The sequence below is a fragment of the Brachyhypopomus gauderio genome, chromosome 19 (genome assembly GCF_052324685.1).
Source record: "Brachyhypopomus gauderio isolate BG-103 chromosome 19, BGAUD_0.2, whole genome shotgun sequence".
NCBI classification, from domain to species: domain Eukaryota; kingdom Metazoa; phylum Chordata; class Actinopteri; order Gymnotiformes; family Hypopomidae; genus Brachyhypopomus; species Brachyhypopomus gauderio.
In genome coordinates, this window is record NC_135229.1 from 7,456,066 (window position 1) to 7,478,901 (window position 22,836).

The 22,836-nt window shown below is 43.7% G+C and overlaps 1 protein-coding gene across 4 annotated transcripts in view; it reads right to left on the minus strand.

Moving 5' to 3' along the window:
* ntng1b (netrin g1b) overlaps positions 1 to 22,836 on the minus strand; it is a 50,302-nt gene that overhangs the window by 2,659 nt on the left and 24,807 nt on the right. For all 4 annotated transcript variants that reach the window (XM_076981486.1, XM_076981485.1, XM_076981487.1 and 1 more), the window contains 3 exons: positions 6,459 to 6,631; positions 2,190 to 2,216; positions 1,773 to 1,817 (listed from right to left, as the gene is read on the minus strand). In XM_076981486.1, coding sequence (XP_076837601.1) covers positions 1,773 to 1,817; positions 2,190 to 2,216; positions 6,459 to 6,631 — 245 coding nt within the window. The remainder of the gene's footprint in view (positions 1 to 1,772; positions 1,818 to 2,189; positions 2,217 to 6,458; positions 6,632 to 22,836) is intronic.

Consider the following 22,836-nt stretch of genomic DNA (forward strand, 5'->3'; position numbering starts at 1 on the left):
ACCGACTACGGTGTTTGTGTTTCACACTGAGGCTGCAAGTCAGTTTGCTGGTATCCACACCCACACAGCAGAATGGAAAAAGGGGACTGTCTCAACAAAAGGTGAGAAAATAAAAGTACATTTCAATGTCAATTCGGGGGGGGGGGGGGGACGGAAGGTAACTAGGACATAAAAAATTATTTTCAAAAATATTTTTTTCATTTAAAAAATCAACTGTGCAGGATTTTTATTGCGATCACTTGAGCATGCAGTCCGCAACACGGCCACCAAGCCGATGTCTGCCGCGGTTCTGGTTCACGCGCGTGGCGTCACGTGCGCTCGGCGGGAGCTCGGAGACACTCCGGTTGGTTCCCATCCTCCTCCGCCTGATGGAAGTCCCCTCTCGATGTGCAAGGTCATCTGCCACACTGTGTGGTGTCTGTCCGCACCGATTGTGTTCGCACTTGTCCGAGGACCCGAGGAGACCCAGAGGTGTGAAGCCTGTGCACGTGTGCCGCGTCGCACGTGTGCCGCCTCGGCTCTTCTCCCAACCCGCCCCTCCTGCGCATTAGCGGAGACCCGCATCGATCTGCCTCACGACCGTCCTGTGGAAGGAGAGGTCCTGAAACGTCTCCCCGTCTGCAGTGGGCTTTATGTTTTGGGGGCACTGCAACTTACAAGAACACCTCCAGGCAAGTCATTAGCCAGTCCTGGTGAAAAATAACAGCTGGAGCTAATGGGAGTTCTCTGATTTATTAATTATTTGACACTGCTGGTTATGTTTCAGCAGTTCCTTGATGAGTAATATGTTCAGACACGAACACCTAGTCCAGAATGACCAGAATATAGCCACGTGCTCCTGTTTTCACCACTGCGCTGTCCCTGAAAAGATCTCTTGAACTGCAGGACGACAACACAGCCAAGAGTAAATGTTCTAAAGGAGCTTGGGAAAATTGCGGCTTTTCAAAGGCAGCAGGGTCTGCAGTTTTGGAGGTCTGCAAAGCCTGTAAACTCTCGGTGCATTGGTTACCTGCTTATGTTGGACATTCCCAATTTAGCGCTGCAGAGCGGAAGACTCCACACACAACCACACACAACCACACACGACCACACGCGCTGGGCTGGAGCGTATAGCCTATATCTTGCTGTCACTCTGAAACCCAGTTTTACAGGAAGCCTGGATCCCTTAAAGCAGAAGCTGAAGCTTTAGGTTCAGTTTTTCTATTTACAGTATTTTTTTTGCTGCCTGCACAGACGAATGCTGAATATGTAAGGACAATATTTTCTGAATTTTATTTACCTCACACACAACCATACGGCCACATACATACATACATACATATATATATATAAATACAGTATATGGTCTGTGTGTGTGTACACTTCACATTTTTCTGCAGCTTGTCTTTGCCTTTCTGGCATGCGATTTAAATTTTTTATAAAAGGCTTCTGCTGATGGCTTCACCTGAGGTCTCCCAAAAATCAATGGGCCTAAATGGCTTGTGGCCCTTCTGCTGGGTGTTTCCTGCTCTCCGTGCGAGGGCCAGACAGGTGGAAACCCCGAGAGCGTTGGGCCTAATTAAAATGGAACGGCTAATCAAAGGACTCTGAAACCACTGGATGTCTTAATCAAATGCAGCAATCTACAGGGTTTGTTCACTAAAGGACATAATCTAAAGACTGCGTGTGTGTGTGTGTGTGTGTGTGTGTGTGTGTGTGTGTGTGTGTGTGTGTGTGTGTGTGTGTGTGTGTGTCCTGTGAGTGCTAGGCCTCTCATTTTGTGCATGTTTTACCTTGATTTCGATTTGCAACTCCAAGAGATGAAACATTCGGTCGAACTGCATGAAAGTGGAAAAAATATAGTCAAACAAAATGAATCACTACAAAATGTAACTTAATACAAAATGGTGTGTTATATAATATTTTCATTAGTAGCAGTTGTACTACCAGTAGTAGCTTTAGTAGCTGCACAAGCAGAGATCATCTGATAAGGGGCTACGCATGTTCGTTCTAAGGCTTTCCAAGCTACTGCACACGATTCATGTTCTTAGCAGCTGCGAGATGGACCTGTGCGTCCTTCCAACTACGTACAGTGATTCTGGACCTGAACTGAATGCTGAACGGTTGGTGTCGTGCGTCTGAGTCTCTGGGCGTAGGAGTGTGCACATGTGAGCGGCGCCGTTGTTTGATGTCTTGTTTACGCTACTCACCAGCTGTGCCAAGGTTGCTCGGAATACCTGCAGAAAAAAAGACATTTGTCAGTCAGGGGTGTTAGAGTCATACGTGCACAGCGTTAGTAGCACTAACATCTGCACGGCGTTAGTAGAACTAACATCAGCACTGTGTTAGAGTGGTACGGCTCGCGTGGTTTAGTCCGCAGTTCTGTTGGGATGACGGACGTTAGCCTTTACCGGAGTGTGTTGCAGTGTTGGTGTTGGAGTTTACTTATGGGAGATGCTACTGAGGTTTTCAGCTCTCTGGGGGTTTAAGCAGTTCATTACAGCACTCGATGACAAGACAGAGCAGAAGTAGTAATGGTGTCTTGGGCTCTATCCAAACAAAGGACATTGATCAGTTTCAGATCAGTAAGCCAAGGCCTGCTCAAAATAAACAAATTTTTTGGCATTCAGTTCTAAAACATGGCAAATTACTTTAGAAAAGTGTGTGGATTTACTACCATAGAAATGCACGAGCCATATCAATAACCATGAGTTACATCACTTTGAGATATATACAACAGTAACACACTCCATACCATATACAACATAACATACTCCATACCATATATACAAGAGTAACACACTCCATAGCCTCCATGTTTGAGTGTTTCTTTGCCTCTATAACCCTGCATGGCTTGCGGTGTGTTAACACTGAGGTAATATTGTGCAAGCAACAGTGATGGCTTTGAGTGAATGCTATGGGTGTGTGTGTGTGTGTGTGTGTGTGTGTGGGGGGGGGGGGGGGGGGGGGGGGGGGTTCTTCTCTTGGCCTTTTCTTCAGCACAGCCTCTTAGTCACACTACGAGTCACCAGCAGATGCCTAATTGCCCCAGCTCCCCCAGGAGGCCATCAAACCTGCAGCACATCACGTCAGGCCTGAAGACTCTGCCAGGCAACACGGGTGACTGTAACATCCCCCCCCTCCACCACCCGAAGGTGCAGAGGAAGAGCCACTACTTGCTGTGGAGGGTGTCAACACTGTAGCTGCACCGATAATGTAGCAGCACTGTCACTATAGCAGCACTAGTGCTGTAGCAACACTGTTACTATAGCAGCACCGTTACTATGGCAGCACCATCACTATAGCAGCACCATTACTGTAGCAACACTGCTACTATAGCAGCACCATCACTTCCTTGGTTTCCTCATTCCCAACTGCTCATTTGCTTGTGTGATACTACACAGACTGTGTTCCTCATGGTGTTTAATGCATACACATACAATATTTCCTGTTATTGATCACTGTAAGGGAATTCATGATTTACTGTCTGTGACCCTCAATCTGAGCATTCTGACATTTTGTTCTGTTATCTGTGTGTCTGAGTTAGTTCTCCTCTCCTTCTTGTTCCCCGTTGTTCTTGTACTTTCTCCCTACCCCCACTGTACCTCCTTACCCGATAGGGACAACACCAATCATACATCTGCTTTTATTCTTAGCCAATTGTTTTAAGCCACATCACAGTTCTTCTGTATTTAACTAGACGTCTTCCTTATTAAACTTTAGAACTCTTTCCTTACACCCGTGTGTGGTGAATCTGTTCTCACAGAGCCAGCCAACACGGAGGGCTATTCTGCTGCTTGTGAGGCTCACCTCACAGTCATATAATTCTGGAAGATTTGTATTTTTGTTTTGGTGAAGGGGGGCTTCTTTTCTACAATTTATATATTCCAGTTTTGTTTTTTCGTTACTTACCTATTTAGACTTTTTAATTTGTAAAACTACATATTGTCAGTAAACAACGCCAGTAAAATCTGTACTTTAAATCTGTCAGTCACCGGTGTCGCAGCTTCGGCATAATTGTGAATTCTGTTGCCCCGAGCTGGGCGGGGCTGAGATCGTGAACACGCAGTCGAGGGACAGCTGTCACACCAGACCTCCGCGCGCTGAGTTTACTACAGCACGCGCCTCGCTCTCGCGCCGCGCTATGAAATCATCATTCCTCACTGTTTACGCACCTGTTTATGCTCCGTGTGGAATACAGCCGCCTCTCCTCCCTCTCACTCCCAACCCACGGGGGCAAATCCACTCACTCGCTCTCCGGGGGGGGGAGGGGGGGGGGGGGGGGGGGACAGAGGCTAATAGTGTTTTGATCGTAGCATTGGCGTTAGCAAGCCCGGGCGTTTTATTAGTACGGCATGGGATTTTTAAAGGCACTAAATGCTTTGGATTGTTGTCGATGGTTTACTCTAATTACATGTTTTTGCGAACAGACTAGACTATAAAGAATGCTGTTGGGCTCTTTTAACCACTGTGTAATGTATGGAAATTACATTCCAATTATGTGGAAAGACCATGTTCCCCAGAGGTTTAAAATAAATAACTTTTTTAAAACGTGAACTTTAAATAGTCTACTAGCACATGTCAGTAGGCAATTAAAGAACTATATTAAAAAAATCTACACCTCCATAGGTTAGTATTTGTGTAAAAACCATAATATCAGTACTGCCTAGGTTACATTACTTATTTCTTACTAAAGTAAATGTAACCATAGGAATAAAACTACTTAACGGGTCAAAAGAATCATATAGATTGTTCTGATTGTTTGATAGTTTCATAATATTGCCCACGGTGCAAAGAGGGGCCTAGACGTCCATTCCACTTTTTATAGAGAGAGAGAGAGAGAGAGAGAGAGAGAGAGAGAGATATTTCTGCATTCTTTTTTTGCTCAGTGGGGTGCCGGTGTTAAGGAAGGCACACTGAGGTGTGTTCTGTCTTGCCCAGAGTGGGCCTCCGTGCCTCAGGCCGACCGGTAAACCGGGAGTGGGTTGTGGAGGGTGGGGGGGATGGTTTCTACTGAGATATTAGATGCAGTGTTGCCTCCAACCAATAGCAACACGCGAGCCGGCCTGTCGCATTTGCCCTAACATGGAGATAAAGCGCTAGCATGATTAAAGCAGATAACTTGGTGATGGATGAAAGGAATTGCATCTTAATTAAATTCTGCACCTTCAGCAAGTTTGTTTTTTATGTGAGACCCATATGTGTAATACCATGTAGAAGACAAGTTGGGTAGAGAACACAGCAACCCGTAGGACTGTAGAGAAATGATACACACACACACACACACACACACACACACACACACACACACACACACCATCATCTTCTCTACAGTCCTACTGGCTGCTGTGTTCACTAACCACCTTGTGTGTGTGTGTGTGTGTGTGTGTGTGTGTATATATATATATATATATATATATATATATATATATATATATATATATAGGACAATTGCTGTCTAGTACACAGGGTTTTGCAGGTTTCACCTCCTACAGTTTCAGAAGAAGCACTTTGCTTGCAGAGCTGATGAAGGATCTGTGTTTGAAACGTCCTGTTTCCGTGGAAACCTTGTGTACCACACTGCGACTCTGACCACCTCTACGTCTTTTACTACAGTTCACTGCTCCTATTTCCCACATGCACAGTGGGGCAGAAATTACAAAATTATAATTGAATCTCAAATGTAAAACCACTGCAACGCAAATTGGACAAAAGACGCTAATATTTCTTTTATTACTTATTTTGAGTTCTCTTAGCCTCCTGCAGATGTGTCCATGTATTGGCTTTTAATAAGTGGCTGTCAATCTGAACCACACGACAGCATTATGGGGGCCTTCATACCAGTGGTAAACTATATAAGGTATATTAAAGCCTGCAAGATATACACACAAACACACACACACTTGTGTGCACACATGCATGTAGACATGCAAACACATGCAGGAGAGGAGATGTTACACGCATTGTTAAACAGTGTCTGCTTTTCTTTTTCACATTTTTTTTTTGAGGTTCTCCTTCATTAGAGGCTCCAGAAGCATATGGCGCTGCCTTCACGTTAGTGGCCCGGTTGGGCCGAGTACTGAGTGGGCCAGGCCAGAGAACTCCCCCACCATCTGGCCAGTACTGAGTCTTACATAGTCCCTGAGCTCCAGTTACCGAACGCATTAGATTTACCAGGGCCACGTCACCTAACGCAGATGTGCCTCCACTTCCTGTCAGGATAATGGGCCCAACAAGAAGTGTCCCAACACCGTCTTTCAGTCTGGACAGGCCTCAGAAAAATTTAGCGTAAATATATCCCGTGTCAGATTAGCATTAGCCGTGTCAGATTAACTCGTAATGTGAAATTAGCCCGTGTTTATTTTCTTTGGAGTGCTCTGGTGCGCCTTCGTTGGTGACGGGCTTCCGCGGCCCATGGGGTCGGTGTGGGGTCGCCCGTCCCCAGATGGAGCTGCTGGTGGTGGCAGGGTGGTACTCACAGATGTTGGCGGTGCCTTTGGGGATGGGCAGGTAGGAGCCCATGCTCCAGGTGCGGCCCTGGTAGTGACGCTTGCAGCGCGAACACTCCGGCCCCGTCGTGTTGTGCTCACACTCGCAGCTCAGCTTCCCCTTCTCGAACACGCAGGTGTTGGCATGGAGATTGCACTTGCACCTGAGGAGAAGGAGGAGGATGGCATCATGGATCAGGAGTGAAAGTTTCTCCCTGGTTCTCATGTTTGGACCCTCTGCACTGATTTGATCTGGAGCTGGAGGAACATTTTGAAGGGATGGAGACCCACGTAGCTTTAGATGCACAGACCAGACATTGACTCCCTGAATAAACAGAACTTCAAGATGCATTTGCATTCATTGCCCTGATAATATTAAGTTGCAAGACATGAAGACAGAAGGAGCTACTGTATATATTCAATAATAAATGTATAACCTAAACTAATTCCACAGAAGCTTGACTTTAAATGTTATTGCTGCTTCAAACGGTTTCAAACTGCTTCACGTGTTGTACGTGTATATCACGTTTTGGGGACATACACCAGTACATATGCTTTTCATATATTTGAGTTGTAATAACCTGTACTCATCCCAGTCAATTTCCCTACCAGCTGTGTCCACTGGACAGAAGGTCTGATCTCTATCTTTGAGACCAAAATAAACAAACCACACCAAGTCAGCACATCAGGTTTAGATGGGATTCCTCTCCCCCGTCTCATTACAATTTGATGAACAGTGACCACAGATCTTTCTCTAAGTGATCAATATGTAAACTGTATGACTTTTCTGTCATTTTGTTTTGCCCCATTCTTTGCAGAAGGAAACATTTCCTAGTTATTATCTCAGTTGTCTCAGGCACGTTTCCTTGTGTTTAAATGTGTTAATTTTTTTAATCAAGAGCTCTTAAACATCCATTGTAGCTGTCACTACAAATCTTCAATGTTATAATCTGTTTTTTTTTGTAATACAAAAGTTTATTGTAATTTATAGTAAAACAACACATTAAAATTCATTATTTTTGAGGTACATGTGTCTCTTAGATAAATGAGATAATACATTGTTCATGAAAACAACCAACAACTACTAGAATATGCAGATATGTGTTCTATCTGTGCAGGTTTTAGTGTTTGTTTTACACACATGGCATTAAAAAGAAGAATATATAATGTGCATGCCTGTGAGTCTCATATATTGTTCAGATAATTAGACAAGTTAATTTGCCTCACATACATCTGATCTCTTGGTATTCTCATGCTTTCCCTTAAAATAATCTAGACATAAAAAGAGATTGTCCTTTTTTACTCAAGATTCTCAAATATGTCTGGAATTATCATTTCAAGAACTACCTGTATAAGTCATAGGATTTTGTATTTTTTTCATCTCAATATAGCTCCTAAGAGGCATTTAGGAGAAATAAGCCTTAAATGTACCCGAGCTGATCTTCAAGTAGGAATCTTCTGCTAGTCTCAGGGGCTCCAAAAGATATTAGAGGAAGAAACAAATTGTTCCTGTGGGAAATGTCTGATGTACCAGTCATGTCTGTGGTCTGATCTACCATGCTTTGTTTCTGAGCTTGGATTCCAGACTACCCATCCGTAGATTCCTAACATTAATTGCCTATTTCCATGTGAGCTTCCTTCATTTTGCCATTTGCAGTTCTTTAACGTAGCTTTGTCACTATGTTCCGGATGGGTGTTTCATTCGGCCATTAAAACCCAGCCCTCGTTTTAACGCCGTTCCCCCATGGAGAAATGGATCAGCAACACAGGTCACATCTATGGCACCAAAGCAAATTGAAGAGTTCCCAGCGGTCGCTCTTTGACTCCGGGAGAAAAAGAGGAAAGAATAAAAGCTACAAAAAGTCTATAGACACCAGCAGAGTCTCTCTTCAAAGACGCTATGGTGCTTTTAGGAACAAGACGGGTCTTTTGAGCGTTTTGAGTGGAAGCGATTGAGGTCTTCTGGAATTGCGCTATAGGGAATGAACCTGCGTGCTATTTTTGCTGGGTCTGTTTGTGTTTGTGGTACATCTCGGTGTACGCATGCTCCACGGTGTGAAATCCTGAGTTTATTAGCCAGAAGTAAAAACAACAACAATGACGAAGCTGTAATGGATCGTCAGCCTTGTCATTTGAGATAAGTGATCTCATGTTGCTATAAATTCTAAATATAATTTGCCACCATTGATTTTCTTACCAGAAGGCAGAAGGTTACAATTGTGTTCTATACTTCTGACCTCCGTCTCCCTTAGTGAGATTATTGACCAAAATGGATACGCTATCCCTCTTGGGGTGACTGCCACAGGGCGCGTTATCAAGACTGTATTTGTATTTGTGCAGCACATTCGAAGGAGATCAGAATATCAGCATGGTTAGGAGGTTTCCCACACACACACACACACACACACACACACACACACACACACACAGTGAACTTGAGCCTGACTTATTACCCAAAGTCAGAAATACATCCAGTCTAATTGACTTCCTGTTCTGTCTGACATTGCCCATGAATGATGAATAACTGCGGGAAAAAAATAATACGCTCATTTACCAGACGAAGAATGTGATTCTGTGGGTTTCAATTCTGCCTTGACCCTGTAACGCTAACCCTCGCACGTACCGCGCACCAATACGCCTGGCCTAAGCTTCTTTACTTCTTGGACAACCTCTTTCAATATGAACCATCTCTATTAACACTTGAAAGTGTAAGCTTCTGTCATTATAGATTTTCCAGAAGTTGTGAGACCAATTGAGACTGGTGTTAAAGCAGGTTTGTATGTAAACAGATATCAGTGGATGTGGCTTACCAGGGTACTGCAATAAGCATCGATTGCAATAATAAAATAGTCTGGATGTAGTACACTAATCTATTGCAGAGGACGCATTTTGGATCACTTCAACTTTTGAATATTAAAATTCAATGAGCACATTTTAATCTCTGCAGCTATCTCCCTGGACCCTCTTAAACTATAGTCAATTAAACGAAACGTCATATTTCTAATCACAGGATATATCCAGCTGCTGCCATTTAAGATAGCAGAATTCCCCAAAGTGACATGTTCTGAGATTTGACCGTGGGGTTAATTAAAAACCAGCTGAAATCTGGACCGTCCCACCGATGTCACACAGTTAAGTGTATTCTCACCTCGACGGTTCTTGTGCCGCCGGCATTGTCAGATTGAGCGGCGCTTCTGATTTCAATATTGTTCTCTCAGCACCACCGGGACCGGGCATGTCACAGTGAGCACTTGGGCTGGCAGAGTGATGAAAATCCATTTAATAAGGCTTTATTGCCCTTTCTCCTTACTCTCCCAGAGTGGGCACTGGCTATTATCTGTGCGTGATGCAGTTCCTTCGGGTTCCGTCTGTCATTAACAATCTCTGGCATACAGCGAGAGCGCCATTCAAAGCGCGCGCTCTTATGCTGTTTGATGTTCGGCGGACTAAAAGTTGAAGATATGTATGTCAGTATGTTAAGCTGAGCTCGCTGCTCATACATATAGACCCCGTGGGGATTTGTGTTTTTTTTTTTTACTCAGACGAGTCTGAAAAAGGCTCTTGAATATGAATAGACAGACTCGCCCGTTGGGTGTGTAACATATGCATTCCCGCCGCGCTTTGCAGAGTTGATGAAGCTAAAATTCTCCGTTTGGCTTGTGCTGCTGGCGCCGTTCTCCTCTCCGTCTCCTGTGTTGCTTTACAAAGACCAACCAACAAACCTTTGAAACGGTGGCTCTGTCTGCACGGGAAGTACAACGGAGACTTTCATGTCGGTTCTTCGCGCTGTATTCCTTTCCTTGGCCATGGTTGTCTTGGCTAATGTTGGCAGTACTGACAGCCCGTAGCTCACGCTGTTCAAAATGACAGGCATCCCCGTCCTCCAGACGCGCACCCCGAACCCAACGCTGCGGAAAAGTTGCTTAACTTGTTGCCACTGTGAGAAGAGAAATTGACTTCCCTCAATCACTACAACCGATTGAGTTCTCGAAGAACCTCGTGGACAAGCACTACAGGGGAGTGAAATGGATGTATTATTATTAAGTAATGTTTGAATTATCTTCCAAAATGGCACACTGGGTTTTTGAGTGGTGGTTTGCCATTACACTGGGAAACTTCATCAAACTTTGTGATAGCTTGTTCTTTGCAGTTTGTCCAAGTGTGTGGAACAAATAGCGAAGTAAATAAAAGAAGCAATTCCCTCATATAGCACTCTAAAGGTAGATGATAGAACTGGGCTGGCTTGATGGGGGAATTACTGATAGCTTGCTTACTTGGTAAATGGATGTAAATAGCACACTGCATAGTCTCGCTGTCTTATTACAGTCTTATTTTGTAATGTGTTTTCTATTGTTTTGGATCTACCTTAGGGTACAAAAGCTATAATGTGTAATAGGCTAATTTTGTTTAGGCTAATTCTGAATATACGAGGAGAGACAGCAGGGAATCACAAACCAATAGAACAGCAGAGCAACTTGTAATCAAATCGAATTTAATCCACTGTGTCTATGGAGCACATCAGCAGGGACGACAAGACTCGTATGTGTTGTCAAACCTTTACTAGGTTTGAGGTGAAAACAGGTGTCCATTCTCACGTTCACTCCGCCTTGGAAACACGGCGCCCCCTAGGGGTGGCTAGAGCGTGGAGATCTCCTTTTGACGTCTTTGGAGGTGGAGGGAGAGGCTGGGTGTAGCGCTGAATGCAAAATGTAGTGGCGAGTAACCCGTCGAAAAATCCCCTCAGAAAGAGCGGGAAGGTGACGGGGGGGGGGGGGGGGGTGGCAGAGGTGGCAATTGCCACCCCCAACAGAGCCCTTGCCACTCCTAGTGCCACCCCACTGGAAATGGTCATTTTAAGAGAAAATATGTGTTTCCTTTCGTTCATCATTTGTATATGGACCCCTCTGATAAAACCTTGGTCACCGTTTGGCCACCCCTTGAAAAAAAAGTCTAGCTCCACCACTGGCCTTCACACCTAGATTCTACTCATTTTTTCTTTGTTTTTCTTTTTATTCTGCTTATTCTTTAATTTATGATACAAGTCTGACACTTATGCTGACACTTATCACACTTAGACATTTGTGAAATAGACTGTTGATTTGTTAAACTACTGTTAACTTTACAGTCTTTACATATTGTGTTTTATACACTATATTGCCAAAAGTATTCACTCACCTTCATTGACTCACATATGAGCTTAAGTGACATCCCATTCCTAATCCATAGGGTACAATATGATGTTGTTCCAACCTTTGCAGCTAGAACAGTTTCAACCCTACTGGGAAGGCTGTCCACAAGGTTTAGGAGTGTGTTTATGAGGATTTTTGACCATTCTTCCAGAAGCGCATTTGTTAGATCATATACTGATGTTGGACAAGAAGGCCTGGCTCTCAGTCTCTGCTCTAATTCATCCCAAAGGTGTTCTATTGGGTTGAGGTCAGGACTCTGTGCAGGCCAGTCAAGTTCATCCACACCAGACTCTGTCCATGTCTTTATGGACCTTGTCATGTTGGAAGAGGAAGGGGCCAGCTCCAAACTGTTCCCACAAAGTTGGGAGCATGGAATTGTCCAAAATGTTTTAGTATGCTGAAGCATTCAGAGTTCCTTTCAGTGGAATTAACAGGCCAAGCCCAGCACCTGAAAAACACCCCCACACCAGTGGGGAACCATCAGGGCCCTCTCAGAGGGCCTAAAATATTCTTAAAACATAAATATATATAATTTATCCAATTTTATTTTATCTACTTACAGTTTGACAATCGACACCTAAACAGTTACAAAAATATAAGCAAATAAATTATTCACCTATGTCTATTCAATCTGTGTTGGAAGGTGAGGGGTTAAGTGGAAGCCTGTGAGCCTGTATCTCCCCCTATCAGGACTGTGATGCCCGCTGTTCGTTTACAGAGGGCCTGGCAGTTACAATTCAGCAATATCAGTTTCAAATGACAGTAATATTGACCAATCATATCTTCCGTCTTAATGGGCGGGCTTAACTGTATGATAATTTCCGCCTGCTGTGGCGACAGTAGCTGTTGTTAGCTTACCACCGCTAGCTAGTTTCGATTCAGTCCTTTCAATTCAGGGGGGGTATTGGGAGCGGGCCCAGGTATAATGGTCACAGTTCGCTACTGCCCCACACCATAACCCCCCCCTCCACCAAACATTACACTTGGCACAATGCAGTCAGACAAGTACTGTTCTCCTGGCAACCACCAAACCCAGACTCGTCCATCTGATTGCCAGATGGAGAAGCGTGATTCGTCACTCTACTGGAGAACGCGCCTCCACTGCTCTAGAGTCCAGTGCAACAAGTTTACACCACTACATTCGACACTTTACGTTGCACTTGGTGATGTATGGCTTGGATGCAGCTGCTCGACCATGGAAACCCATTCCATGAAGCTCTCTGCACACAGTTCTTGAGCTAATCTGAAGCCCACATGAAGTTTGGATGTCTGTAGTGATTGACTCTGTAGAAAGTTAGCGACCTCTTTGCACTATACGCTTCAGCATCCACTGACCCCGCTCCGTTAGTTTACGTGTCCTACCACTTCATGGCTGAGTTGCTGTCGTTCCCAAACACTCCAATTTACTTATAATACAGCTGACAGTTCACTGTGGAATACTTAGGAGCGAGAAAATTTCACGACTGGATTTGTGGCACAGGTGGCATCCTACGCAGGAAAGCTCCTGAGAGCGACCCATTCTTACACCGATGTTTGTAAAAACAGTCTGAATGCCTAGGTCCTTCATTTTATACACCTGTGGCCATGGAAGTGATTGGAACACCTGATTCCGATAATTTGGATGAGTAAGCGAATACTTTTTTGGCAATATAGTGTATATTGATCCAATCTCTATATACACCAGAAACGCGAGTAAGTCATATATATGCTAGTCACAGTTAGGTCTCAGCTGATTACCACTTGTCTTGATTTAAGTCTCATTGACAGCAGAAAGACAGCCGCCATGTCCACGCAAGTTGAGTATTAGTGGAAAAAAGTCACAAGGTAGCCACCCCACTGGCTAGAGTAGTAAAAGGTTGTTTTGCTATTGGTTAACCAGCTTACTATAAATGACTGTAACTGATAAATCTACTTCCAAAATCATTGGGGTATTTATTTTTAACAAAGGCAGTTTGTACTCGAGCTGTTAGGTGTTAAAATGCCATCTTCAACAGAAGCATCACTTAAAAAATACAGTAGGGCACATATAAAAAAAAAAAAAGTTACATTTATCATGTCAAGTCCTACCAGACACTCCCTGCTCGTGTAAGTCACAAGCACCCGGATTTGTGGGTGAGGTCATGTGACTCGTGTCCCCCACCTTTGATGTGCACTATATCCAGTTATGCAGTAAACGCTGTGGTCTGCTCAGACACTAATTCTGCACTCCATCTCCATTTGCACAGGTGCGTAAACGCCTGTTCTGGCGGGCCATCGCTGTCATTCTTCGACATGCACTTTGCCTTGAGAATACCAACTTTGGCAGTGATCTTGCCCCGTCCCCTATTCCCACTCATGGCCATACTCTCCCGTGCTGTGATGGTATTGAAATGAGGATTCCTATTAGGCCCGCCTACCTCGGCCTACCACCCAATTTCCTCGCTCGTCTGGGTGGAATGTAATACATCTCGGGCAAATTGTTTGTGTCTCCTCTCGAAATGTAGTCGACCTCAGCGGCACGCCGCAAATTTCCGGGGAAATATTAGGAACTCATCAGAACACAATTCCCCCGCTCCGATTACTCCGCCGCGGCCAAATCCGATTTGAATTGCAGCGCCGTGACTGGATTCGCTGGGAGGCCGTGTACGCTCCCTCTGAAATGAAACGACTCATTATGAAGCTCTTATGCTGATCTGAAGGCGTGGTACGCTAATGAAGGCCTCAGTCATACTGCAGCTTACCCTCCCGAAGTTAAACACAGAGGAGGCTGTTAGTCTGGGGCATTTGAAACAGAATTGTGTAACGTGGGGCAGAAAAAATTGTCCCACCTAGAAAAAATACTTATAACTTTTATTTGTAAATTTGATACTCGTAAATTTGATTTTTAAAAATTATTTGTAATGTTACAAAATGCCCTCTACCAGTGAAGGGATGCTTGGAAGTTATAGTTAATGAATGCAAAGGAACTGACTCGGACAAGACAATGACTGAAAAGCCCCAAATAGCGCAGCCTTTGTGTAGACGTGTGTGTCGCCCTGTTTACGATGTGCCTTGAGGGAGGCTTGTGTTGCCCCTCTACCCCCCTGTCTCTCTTTTATTATTTACAACCTCAGCAAAGCCTGTAATTGTCGTATAAACATCTGACATGTGAAAATGATTGGCACCAAACCTGACCACACGTGACAGACTGATCTTAATGTGCAGACCTAAACACAGGAGAATGTTTGAATTTTAGAACCATAAAAAAAATAATAATAATAATAAAAATGCTATGTCAAATATGTCAAAATGAAACACGTTCTTAAAAAAAACAAATTATAATAAAAACCAAGTAATGAGTGACTGGTTGCAGTAAAAGCCTCATGTTCGTTTTAAATCTTATAACTGAGAGCTTTTTTTAAATTTAGTAATCTTACTCATTCTTCTTCACTGTCACTCCAACACTTCAGCATCTGGTAAGTGAATCTGTTGTGTGTGAGAAAATGATCTAAACCATCGTGGTGGACACAGGTACACGTGGCTGAAGTGATCGCGGGTAGTGAACTGAGGTAGTGCTCTGATGTGTATTTTAGTGATTCAGAATTAGCATGCCCAGTGGCTAAAACAGGCCTGGGCAAACTACGGCCCGCGGGCCACATCCGGCCCGTTGTGCGTCCCTGTCCGGTCCGAGAGAGGCCAATCATAAATTTAACAAATATCTATGTCGTGCGTGCAATACAACTGTGACGCTTTTATTTTGAAAGCGCTACGTTTTTGTTAATTCCGTGTGGATGTACGTGCTTGTGTGTGAGCTGTGCAAGAAACACTGTAGGTGATTAGCGACAAGTTAAGGCAAAATGTATATTTTCGCGAGTGAATGTAGCGCGCTACTCCGCACCCCTCGCACGAACCTCCGCGAAGGGCGGAACATTTACGTGACAAATTATAATTGTAAATTGTGTTCCAGGTTTGAAAAGTGCTGGAATGTTGGCTAAAGTACTTGAAATTGTAACTGTATTTCGATTCACAACAAATAGCTGACTGAACAGGGGGTATTCCAGAAGGCGGATTCAGTGAAGAAACTGGGTAAGTAAACTCAGAGTTAACGAAAACTCAGGGTTTTCCATTCCAGAAACCGAGCTTAGAGAGAACCTGAGTCAGCTGGGAAATATTGAAATGGACCTTGAAACTGCCGTAGAAGTGCTTTAAAGCAGGGCTCTCAAGTTTAGAATTCATTTCAGAGTGTGAGAGTCGGTGGCGACCGTAAATTGTTGAGCGGGGGGGAGGTTGTGGCGAAGTTGTTGAGCGGGGGGGCAACGTAAGTTGGGCGACATAGATGTGGATCTGAGGTAAATAAACTACATTTTTATTTTTTTTTCGCCGTGTGAAATCGGAAGTGTGGCGTGTGAAGACGGTCAAATGCGTGTGTCACACGCTCAATGCGTGAGACTTGAGAACACTGTTTAAAGCTAGGTTTAAGCCTGGTTTATACTTGACACAGCGCGAGCAGCGCGGGGGTCCGCGCGGCGAAAATGACATAATCGCGGTGGCTCTGCCCGTGCGCCAGGGCCTCGCATGCTGTTGATTCGCGAGGTCGTGCACCTCTTGAATTTTGTAACTTCGCACGCACGCCACGCCTCAGCGCGATGGACAAAGGCATGTTTGCAGGGTTCATACACCTTTACAAGGTGGAATTAAAGCATTTGTACGTCACTTTCAAGGTCCATTTCAATATTTCCCATTTCAATATAAGTTAAATATTTATACATATACTCAAAATGATTCAAAATAATTTGCTTTTTTATCACATTATTTAATGGTTGTTTAAAGTCTTCACATTCTCCCATGTTTCGTCCTGGAATTACAAGAGGCTCGTATTTGTTAATGTAATACAAGAAAACTGTTAATTCAGATGGCTATTTGTTGTGAAACTAAGTATACAATTTCAAACATTTTCAAGTATTTAGCCTAAATTCCAGCACTTTTCAAATCTGAAACAAAAAGCAACATTAAAATTGGTCAGGTAAATCTTCCTTCCATTGTTTTTGAACACACAGTGGCGCAAAAAGGGGGTATGCAGCGTATGCGACGCATAGGGGCGCAGCACTGGAGGGGGCGCCAAATCGATGAGATATAATACTGAATTTGTGTCCATCTTACGTTCGCCACCCCCCCAGTCAACAACCCGGCTAACACACATAGTTTCGGAGAACACTACACAGAATGTGACGCGGCAAGTATAAACGCCTCCACCGTTTGCGGAAGTTCGTGCGAGGTGGGCAGGGCCACCGTAATGACGTCATTTTCATTTGTGTGGCCCTCTGACACAATTCAGGTTTCTCATGTGGCCCCTTGTAAAAATTAATTGCCCACCCCTGGGCTAAAATGATGCAGTCATTTTTCCACATTCAGTGAGCTGAATTCCGCTTGGCAATATATACATATCCAACAATGTAAAGTGCATTTCACTCTGATATTAAGAAACAAAGAGCTTCAACAATGAAAAAAGTACTAACTGTGCTGTAGGGGTTTGAAGTAAGCTGTAAATACCAGCTCTGGTGTGAAAACAGTTTTTGTGGTTTTTGTAAGGTTTAGTGGCAGATGGGAATAAAAATATGATAACAGAAGGTGTGATTTTTGCATCTCATTGTGCCATCAGGACAAGACTTTAATGGCTTGCTGGCATTCTCCCACTCGTGCCAAAACTGCCACCTAGCAGTGCATGAACACGTTAGTTGAAGCTCGATGAGAAGAGCAATGACCCACTGAGTGGGAATTCACTGTTTTTCATGCTTCTTCCCAAAAGCTGAAACTCCAGCAGAAGATGAAACTCTGGTGTGATACTCACACACTCACCGGCCACTTTATTAGGTACACCTGTCCAACAGCTCATTAACGCAAATGTCGAATCAGCCAATCACATGGCAGCAACTCAATGCATTTAGGCATGTAGACATGGCCAAAACGATCTGCTGCAGGTCAAAGCGTGCATTAGAATGGGGAAGAAAGGTGATTTAAGTGACTTTGAACATGGCATGGTTGTTGGTGCCAGACTGACTGGTTCTACTGATCTGATCTACTGAGATTTTCCATCTCTAGGGTTTACAGAGAATGGTCTGAAAAAGAGAAAATATCCAGTGAGCGGCAGTTCTGTGGGCGCAAATGCCTTGTTGATGCCAGAGGTCAGAGGAGAATGGCCAAACTGGTTCGAACTGATAGAACCACAACAGTAACTCAAATAACCAGTCGTTACAACCGAGGCATGCAGAAGAGCATCTCTGAACGCACAACACATCGAACCTTGAAGCTGCTGGGCTACAGCAGCTGAAGACCACACTGGGTGCCACTCCTGTCAGCTAAGAACAGGAAACTGAGGCTACAATTCACACAGGCTCACCAAAGTTGGACAATAGAAGATTGGAAAAATGTTGCCTGGTCTGATGAGTCTCGAATTCTGCTGTTACATTCAGATGGTAGGGTCAGAATTTGGCATCAACAACATGAAAGCATGGATCCATCCTGCCTTGTATCAATGGTTCAGGCTGGTGGTTGTGGTGCAATGGTGTGGGGGATATTTTCCTGGCACACTTTGGGCCCATTAGAACCAATTGAGCATTGTGTCAACACCACAGCCTACCTGAGTATTGTTGTTGACCATGTCCATCCCTGTATGACCAGTGTATCCATCTTCTGATGATTACTTCCAGCAGGATAATGCGCCATGTCGTAACGCGTGAATTATTTCAGACTGGTTTCTTGAATACGACAATAAGTTCACTGTACTCGAATGGACTCCACAGTCACCAGATCTAATAGAACACATTTGGGATGTGGTGGAACGGGAGATTCACATCATGGATGTGCAGCCGACAAATCTGCAGCAACTGCGTGATGCTATCATGTCAATATGGACCAGACTCTCTGATGAATGTTTCCAGTAGTGTTGCACGGTATACCGATACTAGAGTAGTATTGCGATACTTCGTCATTAAAAACGGTACTATACCCAGTTTGCTTAGTATCGGTGCTATAGGACTAAGTGCGTTTTTTTTTTAAGAGCAGTATTTCCAAAGAGTGCCACACGGGGGCAGTGTGCGCGTACAGCAGTGCAGCGCTTGCCTCCTCTCTGCAGAATAAGAAGAAACGTGTACGATGGCTGATAATACAAGCAATATTGCGGACCGTCCTCAGCTTGTTGAAAAACTACACGCACGAAGCGAAATACGGAATTATTCACATACATTTCAGACAGTCATGGCAACCCCGTGGACACTTCAAAACCGGTCTGCAAACGGTGCTTTAAAGCTGTACCAACCAAAGGAGCCAATCGATTCTTTTTACATAAAATGCGCTTTCGTTTGACCCACCCAAGGTGCCGTAATGCACAGAACAGTTGGTAATGCTGAAATGGCAGCTAAAACAAACGCAGTGTGTTCGCAGCTCGTCTTAATTAAACAGGGAAAGCAGCAGAAGTGCTGTGTGGAAATACTTTGGATTCGAAGCAGATACAGATGGAAAACCGAAGGACATGAACAAGCCAGTTTGCAGGCGGTGCTTTCGGAACATTTCAACGAAGGGCGCTAAAGCCTGGTTTATACTTGACGCGCCGCGAGCAACGCGAGGGTCCGCGCGGTGAAAATGATGTAATCGCGGTAGTATGGAGTCAAATTAGGGACTTTAATGGTGACGAAAAAATAATAATATCGCAAATATAAGATTAGCATTTTGCATTTTACGTTCCTAATTTGTTTCTGCAATACTTTCTCCCTTTTGCGTTTCTTTCTTTTGTTTGCGCGTCACTGCTTTTCTTTGCGTCTCGCATTTTATGTTCATAATTTTTTTTTGCGCTTCTCTCTTTTCTTTGCTCCGGTTTTACCCTCTGTGTGGGGGCGGGGAAAGAGGCGTGGCCAAGAGCGAAAGGCGTGCTGTGAACGTTCAGCGTCATCAGTTGAACCGTCACACAGCGCGGCAATTTAGTTACTGGTATCATGGCAGACGGTCGCCCAGCTGGACCACAGGTATATGCGTGCAGACATAGACATCAGGTGCTAAAGCACCACCAACTCTGCCCTTTATCAACGAAAGTGCCCTTTTAAAACTTCGTTTAAAAATATATATATTATTATTATTATTATTATTAACATTTTACTGAGGTCGGTTTGAAATGATCTTTTGAAAACCTGAGCGAATAAAAACAATGCCCTGAAATGCGCCACCACCTCGCACACACCCGACCTCTCTCTTCCTTTAACACCAGATGCGCTGCAGCAGCAGTTCAGTTCAGCGAGTGGAAGGAAGCTGAACTGACGCTGAACGTTCACAGCACGCCTTTCGCTTTTGGCCACGCCTCTTTCCCCGCCCCCACACAGAGGGTAAAACCGGAGCAAAGAAAAGAGAGAAGCGCAAAAAAAAATTATGAACGTAAAATGCGAGACGCAAAGAAAAGCAGTGACGCGCAAACAAAAGAAAGAAACACAAAAGGGAGAAAGTATTGCAAAACAAAAGCAGCAACATAAAATGTGAAACGCAAAGAAAAGAAAGAAACGCAAAAGAGGGAAAGCATTGCAGAAACAAATTAGGAACGTAAAATGCAAAATGCTAATCTTATATTTGCGATATTATTTTTTTTTCGTCACCATTAAAGACCCTAATTTGACTCCATACGGTAGCCTCGCGCGCTGTCAATTCGCGAGGTCGTGCACCTCTAGAATTTTGTAACTTAGCGCGCGCCGCAGCGCAATGAACAATCATGTTTGTAGGGTTCATACACCAACAAGGTGGAATTAAAGCACTTGTACGTCACTTTCAAGGTCCATTTCAATATTTCCCAGCACGTTAAACTTTAGTTAAATATTTATACATATACTCGAAATTATTCGCTTTTTTATCACATTATTTAATGGTTGTTTATTTTCAAAACGCCCAATTTTAACGTCTTCACGTTCTCTCATGTTTCGTCCTGGAATTACAAGAGGCTCATATTTGTTAACGTAATACAAGAGAACGGTTCAGTCAGACAGCTATTTGTTTCAAGCATTTTCAAGCACGCGGACAAGGTGTGCGGACTCGCGCGCTACGGTCACTCGCAAAAGTTTAAACCTAGCTTAACACAACGAATCTGGCCAAACACCTGAAGGCACGCATATTTGTACAAAACATTCCAAGAGGTTGGTGATTATTCCCATTTCTAGTATTATAGCATACATTATTATGTGTCCGATTATGGTATCCTACCAAATGTCGTAAGTGCGACAGCATACAGGGAGAAAAAAAGAGTGATCGTACTACAATGGATCAATCATCTATGAATACTGAACTCTAATACTGAAGTTTTAGTTACTTAAAGACTTAAAGTTGTTTAAAGTATACTTAAAATACACTTTTTGCACTAGCCTTTTTTAACTTCTAAATGTGAATTCCAGAGTGCACTACTATTATTTATGTTAATTTATATTAATGTGCAATTATTTATTTTTCTGTTTTAATGTGGTAGGGACTACACCTTTTATTTATTTGACATTTGTGAAACAAAATACAATATGTTTGTTTATAAAAAATAAATAAAAAGCCTTTAAAACGGAAATGAGCACAATATCTGACTTTGGTATCGAAAATCGTATCGAATTTCAATACTTTTTAAAGTATCGTATCGAAGTTGTAATTCTTAGTATCGTGACAACACTAGTACCTTGTTGAATCTATGTCACAAAGGATTAGGGCAGTTCTGAAGGCAAAAGGGCTTCTCGAAGGCTACTCGGTACTAGCACGGTGTACCTAATAAAGTGGCTGGTGAGTGTATACACACACACACACACACACACACACACACACACACATCAGTTATCATTCCTGGGATCTGTTGAATGCTGAAGCCACTCGCCCAGTCTAGGGGTCACAGAACCGAGTATACCACCTCCACTGGAACAACCATGGAGTGAATCCTCTGTCTGTTTCTTCTTTCAGTCTCTGACAGAAAGAGACTTCTCAACTTCTCAGGTATTCTTAAGCGGGCTACTACAGAAACAAGCTATAGACATATTGATGGGCCAGAGAGTGCAGACACACACACACACACACACACACACACACACACACACACACACACACACACACTATTGCCAAAAGTATTCACTCACCTTCCTTGACTCACAAATGAGCTTAAGTGACATCCCATACCCTGATCAATAGGGTTCAATATGACCCTTTGCAGCTAGAACAGCTTCAATTTTTCTGGGAAGGAGTGTGTTTATGGGGATTTTTGACCATTCTTCCAGCCGTGCATTTGTGAGGTCACATACTGATGTTGGATGAGAAGGCCTGGCTCTCAGTCTCCGCTCTAATTCATCCCAAAGGTGTTCAATCAGGTTGAGGTCAGGACTATGTGCAGGCCAGTCAAGTTCATCCACACAAGTCTTTATGGACCTTTATGGAAGCATTCAGAGTTCCTTTCACTGGAATTAATGGGCCAAGCCCAGCTCTTGAAAAACAACCCCACACCATAATCCCCCCCTCCACCAAACTTTACACTTAGCACAATGCAGTCAGACAAGTACCGTTCTCCTGGCAACTGCCAAACCCAGACTCGTCCATCAGATTGCCAGATGGAGAAGCAGTCCAGTGAAACAAGCTTTACACCACTTGGTGATGTATGGCTTGGATGCCCGACCATGAAAACACATTCCATGAAGCTCCCTGCACACTGTTCTTGACCTAATCTGAAGGCCACATGAAGTTTGGATGTTTGTAGTGATTGACTGCAGAAAGTTGACGACCTCTTTGCACTAAGTTCTTCAGCATCTGCTGACCCAGCTCCGTTAGTTTACGTGTCCTACCACTTCATGGCCATGGAAGTGATTTTTGGCAATATAGTGTGTGTGTGTGTGTGTGTGTGTATTTGGTACATGACCTTGATTATTATGATTACTAAAGAATAACTAAAGAATGACATTTTGATTGAACCAGAGGCACCATAAGTCCAAGGGTAGAGATGCCTGCAGCCATGCTCAAGTAAATGAACTGTGGAGAAATAGTCTACCAAATAAACAACTTCAGCTGGAAGAACACAAACATTGACTGAAGAGTAGCTTACATGTAGAATTGCAATGCAGTATCCTTATTACAAAGAGCAGGAAGTGAAGTCTAGCCACTTCTCTTTTTTGTATGACTTTTGATCTAAAAATAAATTGATAGATCCCCAGAGTGAGAAAGGCAGAATAGCAGTC